Source organism: Cynoglossus semilaevis, chromosome 14 (assembly GCF_000523025.1).
Source record: "Cynoglossus semilaevis isolate Cse_v1.0 chromosome 14, Cse_v1.0, whole genome shotgun sequence".
Lineage (NCBI taxonomy): Eukaryota > Metazoa > Chordata > Actinopteri > Pleuronectiformes > Cynoglossidae > Cynoglossus > Cynoglossus semilaevis.
This window is the reverse complement of record NC_024320.1, coordinates 2,590,142-2,598,549: the sequence shown is the minus strand read 5'-3', so window position 1 is coordinate 2,598,549 and position 8,408 is coordinate 2,590,142. Positions and strand designations below refer to the sequence as shown.

General features: G+C 39.8%; 1 protein-coding gene across 4 annotated transcripts in view; it reads left to right on the top strand.

Moving 5' to 3' along the window:
* rabgap1 (RAB GTPase activating protein 1) overlaps positions 1-8,408 on the top strand; it is a 61,873-nt gene that overhangs the window by 20,444 nt on the left and 33,021 nt on the right. For all 4 annotated transcript variants that reach the window (XM_017038696.2, XM_008324407.3, XM_008324406.3 and 1 more), the window contains 4 exons: positions 1,158-1,327; positions 1,406-1,574; positions 2,301-2,394; positions 3,464-3,614. In XM_017038696.2, coding sequence (XP_016894185.1) covers positions 1,158-1,327; positions 1,406-1,574; positions 2,301-2,394; positions 3,464-3,614 — 584 coding nt within the window. The remainder of the gene's footprint in view (positions 1-1,157; positions 1,328-1,405; positions 1,575-2,300; positions 2,395-3,463; positions 3,615-8,408) is intronic.

Here is an 8,408-nt window from a genome sequence, read left to right as displayed (position 1 = left end):
GCCTTGTCTAGAGCTGCTATGCTAGCTTCATATGACAGGGCAGGAAGAACTTGGCCTTTTTAATAAGAACAGACTAGAGGATTGTGGAAGTCCAGTCCCAGACCTGGATTCAGCTGATGTGGGCCTGAGCCAGAGGACGGCCTGGAGAACTGCCACAGATCCCACGCTCTTCGGTCACAAACTGTTTCTTCCTGAAGTTTTTGAAATCCAGACCTATTGAAATACTGTACGTGTACGGCCGCCCATAAGAGGTGGGAGTCACTGAGTTACATCACACAGTTATCGTGGATTAGTAGTTAGGGAGTTCCTCCTTCTACCAGACGGCTTGGCCTTTTTGTGTAGCTGTCTCATGGACGGAAATATTAGCTATTCATCTTTTCCCGGTTACATAGTGCTTTTCCCAAGCCTGGTTGAGTTTGGAATGTTGTGTCAGGAAGGACACTGCAAACAAACTCAGCCAAGGCTTTTCGTCAGATAACTGATTACAGTGACCACTGCAGAAGAGGGCAACATGACATGATTCAGTTTTTCACTTTAATATACTCTGTATATATGTATATATATATATGTATGTATTCTACATAAAAATGACTCAGGAGTGGCAGATGAATACATGAGAAGAAGAATCACCTTAATTGTCTTTGTACATATACAGTGTACACATTAACAACAATACATATAATGAAATCTGCATCTGCTTTAAGGCTATTGACCCATTGAGAGGGAGCGGTTTTTGATTTCTGGAGCACTTAGTAAGTGAACTTAGTCAACGCACCACTGTTGACTAAGGGAACTCGTGATCCTCAGATAACAAGCTTCAGCCTCTTCCTACTAGGTCAAGGGCTAATGGATATTAGCAACACAAGTGATGATACATGCAGCTGGAATGACTGTTTAAAATATGACGATAACATCAGCCTGATATCAGGATGATAAAGTATTATTTATACATTTTGGAATTGTTTTTCTGCAAAAGGAAAGCATGATAAAAAAATGCCAAGGTATCTTGTGAAAATTTGCAAATAAATGCTTGTGGGATGTTTACCTTGGGGTCACGACCCCCAAGGTTGAAAAACCCTATGCCTGATTAAGGTTTGCTTGAGTTATGTCCACAAGGAGCACTGATGAGTATTAACGTGTATCTGTTTCCGTTCCAGATAAGTTCATGTACATGACAACAGCGGTCGACCTGGTGATCACAGAGGTTGAAGAACCAGTCCGCTTCTTGTTAGAGACCAGGGTCAGAGTGTGCTCCCCAAATGACAGGCTCTTCTGGCCCTTCAGTAAACGCAGCTACACCGAGACCTTCTACCTTAAACTACGACAGGTACGACGTGCATTATCACCTGGAGTGGTGCAAAGATGTCCGATTTGTAAAGTTTAAAACATTTGTTTGTCGTTACAGATGGAGCGCAAGGAGCGTAAGAGTCCAGCCTCCGACACGCTGTATGAGGTGGTGAGTTTGGAAAGTGAGACTGAGAGGGAGAAAAGGAAGACCACAGCGAGTCCTGGGATTCTGCCCTCTGGTCCTGGTGCCATGGTGCCTTCGCCACCTGAGGATGACGAAGAGGAAGGTGATTGGATGCTGTTTCACTCTGGAACATTTATTATATTATAAAATGGGAGTTATTTGTCACAGGAAGAGGTAAGTCAGTAGTAAAATTCAACATGATGAATGTTCAGCCTCCTACTCCTATCACTGATCTCTCATCTCAAAAGGTAAAATGACCGGTGGAGCTGATCAGAACTTGGCACAGACACTAAAGCTGAGAGTTAAAAGCTTGTAGGAGATCAGACAGTGTGTTACGGAACTGTTTGTGTTCTTATGGAGTTCTCAGCTATCATGTGTGGGTGTATTTGTGGGCATGTGTTTCAGAATGTGAGAGTAGAATTTAACATATAACCAAGCTTTCTTTGAATTAGCATTAGGGTTGCTGTTCGCTTTTTTATTTTGTCTAATTTTTAAGGCTTTATTGTTATTTTATAGTGGAATTCATTTATTTTTTCTTTAAAGTTGTACAACACATAATCCACCTGGGAAACGTTGTGGGTGAAGTTAGTTGTTATCAACACAGTCAAATAAACAGATAGTACACATTATTCATACCTTTATACAATTTTTATTTTATATATATATATATGTGTGTGTTTGTGTGTGTCACAATGTCACTCTTGTACTCATGTAACAACAGTTGCAATTTGTTTATTTCCAAGCAAAAACACTGCACAAGTGCCAAACATAAGACACACTCTGAGACACACTGATTCACTGTGTGTGTGCATATGTCTTCTGTGTCCAGATAATGATGAGCCGTTACTGAGCGGCTCGGGCGATGTTTCCAAAGAGTGTGCAGAGAAGATTCTGGAAACATGGGGAGACCTGCTCTCCAAATGGTGAGGCTTGTTCACTCTATTTTCCTTCTCATGCTTTGAATTAGAGGTGCACGCATACGGTACTCGTAGATGAATGAGAAAATTCGTGACAAGCAGCTACTGTAATTAACATTTCCCCCCCACTCCATTTACTGCATTTGTTTTTAATCAAAGGCTGTGATGAACTGAAGAGAAACTGCCAGGATTTTAATTAGCTTCATGTTATGCTCCCTACACAGGGTTGTGATTTGATGTACACCACACTGAACAGTATGTCACTGTGTTTTCTCCTGTGTACAATATGTCATGTTCTTCAATGATACCTGAATTCATGACAATGCATCATTTGTGTGTTGTTTTTCTCAACCACCGTGTAGGTCCTGGAACTGTTTGCTTATGTCACAGAGAATAGAATCATAAGACTTGCCTAAAATAATGCTGGTCTTTGTTAATTGCGCTGTTGATTTTTGTAGAGATGGGTGGGTGCTGTGCTGTTTTGTAATAAGATTTGGAGTAAAACATAGAAAAATAGCAAAAGACAGGAAGCCCTTTAACGAAACAATTGCCCCCAGGACCAAGTCTGCCTGACCCACGTTGCACATGCCCCAAAAAGAACAAGATGTCCCATTTTATTATTTCTCAAGGCTGTATAAACTGATATTTGTAATAAAAAAACTTAAGGAGATGAAGAGAATCATAGGATTCTGTTTTTTTTTGTCAGCTCTTGCCAGTCAAGAGCTCTGCAACAACACCTCTATTTTGTCAGTCAAGAGCTCTGCAACAACACCTCTCTCTCTGCCTGTATTTTTCAATGTTCAGTTAATTTCATTACAGTGTACTTCCTGTAAAAAAAAAACCTGAAATATACCAAAACAGAAAACTGAGGCCAAAAGTGTAAAAAAAACAAATATAAATAATACACCAATAACACCACAATAGCACCGTGGCCCTCCAGGAAGACCTGACCCCCGATTTGGGAACCCCTGGGTTAGCCAAATGTTAGCCTGGTTGGACTTCAGAATAATGCGTATTTTAACAGTTATGACTTTTTTTTACTCTATATTCATTGCTGGATTTTCTTCTCTTCCAGGCATTTAAACTTATCCGTTCGTCCCAAGCAGCTGCCCGCCTTGGTGCGCAGCGGCATCCCCGAGGCTCTACGTGGAGAAGTGTGGCAGCTCCTGGCAGGTTGCCATAACAATGACCACCAGGTGGAAGAGTACCGCACTCTCATCACTAAGGTAAGTGATGAGAGTTGAACAAAAATGTCCATGTTGTTGTGGTAGTGACCCTGGGGGCTGTTTTTGAATTTGATGTAAGAACTAGACTCAAAATAACAAACTAAACAGACATGGGTCAAAGGTCACATATGGAACAGTTTTTTTGTGGGCATGTGGCTAACTACTCCTTATAAATAACCAAAGGATGTGTGTTTTTCCAGTGTAAATAATTAAAAATTTAGCAGTTTTCAAGACCTCATCAGACTAATGTTGATGACACTGGTAAATTTAGTTGAAGTCTACCACTGCACTAGTTTGCAGGGGGTGAACACCAGCAGTGCAGCACATCTGTTTTGTTTTTCTACTGTGTTTTGACCATGTTTGCTGGCATCAGTCGTGGTCGAACGTGACGTTTTTGAAAAGGCTCCTCTGGGACCGGTGTTTCATAAGAGTTTTTCTCATGTGCTCTGAGCTTGTGACGTCAGATACTATAGTGATGCCTTGTATAAGCCACTATCAGCTACAGATTGGTGAAGTTTCACAATAACTTAACTGAAGTACACGAGTCATACTCTAGTCTCATATTACTATGTTACTGCATTGTTTATAATCCACAGAAGACCATTTCAGGATAAAGCTGTTTGAAGTTTAAAAAAAAAATCTGTTTAACCCTCAGTTTGTTCACGTGATCTTGGAACCAAGCCAGAAATAGTTAACATTAGTACCACATACAATGGTTGGTCTGTGTTCGGCAGAGGTTATTCAATTATGATAATTATTTATGGTGATTTAAATTTAGATATTTTGGACTTAAGGTCTGTGCTGCTTTGTTTACTTAAACTTTTGGCTTCTGGGCCCTTTTTTACTCGGGCTAGTGTTTTTGTAGAAAAGATCAGTACCATGGCTTTTCTAAAGGATCAGCGGACAAATCATTTGCCCTTCTAAAAAACTGTAAAAAGGTGCTCTTAATGCAGAACAAGAGTTAATTTAAACATTTTTGAACCAACTGTCGTTGCTGAGGGAGCTCAGTTTATTATTATTAAGTGTTCTCAATTAATAACATTTCTATCAATTATAGTTGCTGTTGTACACCCTCTCCGGGCTGGCAAAAGAACAAAGGTGCATTAGCGCCACCTGCAGGGCTAGAGTAATGCATTAATGCAGTGCTTCTCAAACTTTTTGTACTCTGTACCACCTGAGAAAACATTGAGGTCTCTGAGTACCACCATGATGACCAACAGTAGAATATAGCAGCATAGGTCCTTCCCTGTTAGCTTCCACCACAGGAGAGAGGTTTAGAAAGATGTGTATGTTTAAATGTTGTATTAATTGTGCATGAAATGTTTCAGATTCATTCAATTGAAAATGTAAATGTGAAAATATGAATTTTCCTGTTGTACCACTAGAGAGCACTCTAGAGAATGCATACCACAGTTTGAGAACCACTGCATTAATGCATTATTTTTCAGAGGTTGATTTGTCTCTATATAATTAATTGGAATTAACGCAATAACGAATTAGATCAATTCTCAAATTTTACTATTGAAAATGTATCATCTTTCTCTCTGTTCAAATCAACTTTAGCAGTAACCTCCAGTGTTGAGTTCACGTGAACGATAAATTATGTGTTTTTATTTTTTTTCATGTACGGACAATAAAGCAGGGTTCCGTATGGTGAGAAGATGTTAGATTTTCCCTCTCCTCCCCACTCTCATTATTCTTCACTGTTCTTGACCTCCTTTTTCTCCCCTTTGCTCCTCTCCTACCTCCCGCCTTTGCACTTTTCCTTCATGTTTACTCAGCCGTTTACCTGTCTCTCACATTCAGATTTAGACTCTTCAAGAAGGGGCCAACACAAATATAACATTTGCACCAAAATAACGCTAAGAGCCAAGCTGTTTTTTTCCCCATTACATTAAATGGTATGAATGGAATCCTCAACATTCTCTCAGAATACAATAACAATGGATCATAGCCGCTCTATCGATAGCCAGTGGACAGAAAGTGGGAAAAGAATTTATTACAGAAGCACAAAAAAAGCATTCCAGGGTTTTACATGAGCCAAGAAACACAAAGTGTGTGGAGAGCCTGTGCAGTTAGATCTGACTTTGACAACTAATTTAGGTTTTGTGGACTTCCAGAGCAGTACTTGGCACTTCGCTCAGTATAGTTGAAGGACAGGAAAATGAAAAGTGTCTCGGTTAAATTTAGACATACTAATCTGGAAACACTGCTTTGAAAAGAGCATTGAGTTGTATTGCGTAATTGTACTTGGCTTTCAGTGTCTTAATTGGAATACAATATTCGGTCACATTCATGTGGCTATTGTCAAAGGCACTAATTGAACGGCAATTCATCTGTTTGGGGTATGTGTACCAACCAAACACAAGTTCTTAATATGGCTTTTCAGCGTGCTTTGCACGTCTCTTTGTCTTCCATTCTAATGTCCGTACATTATGTCCCGGGTTGGATCCCTTTAAGCAACCTTTCCTTGACCTGAACATGGTGGTGACCCTCGTATCCAAATGCAGGTCATTGATGTGGGCTGCTGCTCTGGGACATTCGGTCAGTCCCATGATGCAGGCGCAGGCATGAGAAAGTTGTGGCTCATGGGAGTTTACAAAAGTACTTAATGAAGTACCAGTGTAACTTAAGAAGTATTTATTTATTGTCCCTACTTAAGTCACATTGCAGTTTGATCTTTTGTGAGACAGCAGCCAATCCAAACACAACACATCGAGAAAAAAAAGTCAGCTCTTAAAAGTTCTCAAGATTTGTCAACACACCTCACAAAAACAGTCGGAAGTCAGAAATTTTGGTCGGTACCTCACAATAAAAGTAGGTAATATTTGTAAACTGATACTACTCTGACCTATTCTCCTGAATTAAAAAAAAAATCAAACTGCAAAACCATTTTCAATGATTTTATGTGTTTATGCACATGGACATGTTGAAGACATAATACAATAAATCAAAGTAAGAAATTAATGAAAATTATGAAAATAATGTTTGTTATCACATCTGCCAAGACCCAGAGGAACAATATACTTAATGGTGCCTCCTGTGGCAGCTTTTGCCTGGGCATACACTGTACGATTTTAGCCCGTTTTTGACCCGATTTGTGAGATGCACGACCTGGTGACACTTAGCCCAATTTCACATTTCGTCGGGCGTCTTTTTCCGTTCAGTGTACATGGGGTAACGAGGGCCGATTATCTGTTCCCGAACCACCATCAGACAGTCGGAAGTCAGAAATTTTGGTCGGCCGGCAAATTCTTTCGCACAGTGGAAGCAGAGCCCCGAGCCGAGGGGAGCATTTCTCCCTCAGTGCGCCTGTGCATAGTGATAGTAACCATGGCGAGGCGTCGGTGACATGAAAATATGGAGGCGAGTTTAATAGAGGTGTGGCACTGTCCACAAAAAAACGTTATAAATAAACATACTGTCCATGTTTATTGAACCATCTCCGACTCAAGATGCGCAGGTGCCCCTTCTTTTTAGAACTTTCAACACACAGTACCGCAGGAATCGATTGGACCGCCCTAACTGGGATTCCATCTTGCCCAGGAGGTGAACCCTGGGGTTCCACACCAATGACAGAGACATTGCCTCTGTGGGACAATTTCAATTTTAAGATAAGTATTAGAATGGTAAAAATGCCATTAGAAGTGATGTTGAATGTGACACTTGTTGAGTCTTGACAATGGCCTCATTACAGTGAAATCCACAGGTTTTTTTCAGTACAGCATTTATGGGATCTATGAAAAGTTAAGCAAAACAGCCAGCACCAGAGGAAGCTTACCTATAATTTTTTATTTTTCAATTTAGCTTTGAAACATTTAGGCAGAAAAAAGGAGAGAGAGAACAGTATCACATTTAAATTGCTCCTATCATTTCCTCCCTGCTTTGATTCTGGCACATTTCCTGTCACAGCTCCCACAGGTTGAGTCACTGGTATACAAAAAAAAGAGAACAGGCAGTGGAAAACTGCTTATGACCTGTTATGAGCTCTTTCACCACAATCATAAAAACCAGGATACACCTGCCAACTTCAGTGTGAAACTTCAGTTATTAGTCATTATAACTGTTTTCCCATGCACCCTGCTGGGAATTAAATCCCAGTTATTTACCGATTTGTACATAATTCCTCTAAAGGAATTTGTTTTCGTCTGTCAACGTCCTTAGGGAAATGTTCCACCATTTTTCCAGCTCTTTGGAATTAAAGAAAACGATTATTTAATCATCTATTCATGCTAGGTATGACAGTGGGGTGGGTGTGAGTGGATGTTTCCAGGGATGCTGGGAAACTGGTCTTTAATTAGGCAGTTATATCATTGATCATTATATTTTTAATATGCTACCTATGATGCACAGTGAAGAAAAGAAAAGAAAAAAAATGTGATAATGTATTACTTAAATATCTAACTGGATTATAGATTTGTTGGATATATTATAGGCGTCCCTTTTTTGTCTTTACCATATGTTGACATGTAGTTAAACAGAGAAAACTCTGTTGCTTTACAAAGTGATTCATTCACCCAGCGTACAGTGCAGAGACATCTTAGCGTCAGAGGATAATTGTACCTAAAGTAGCAAAAACGTGTACACGTGTACCAGCAGTTACTTATTTGGCAACAGCTGACTGACTTTAAATTTTTATAAATGAATAATTTTAGCTACAGCAAACCACTACAAGGTGGGTAAATGCCATAGTTTTGACTTGTATGTATGATATATTAAAAAGCTTATTTAGAACACACTGTCCAGTTGTAGACAGATGGTTGTTATTGTCCACTGTTTTGTCCATTTGCTCCT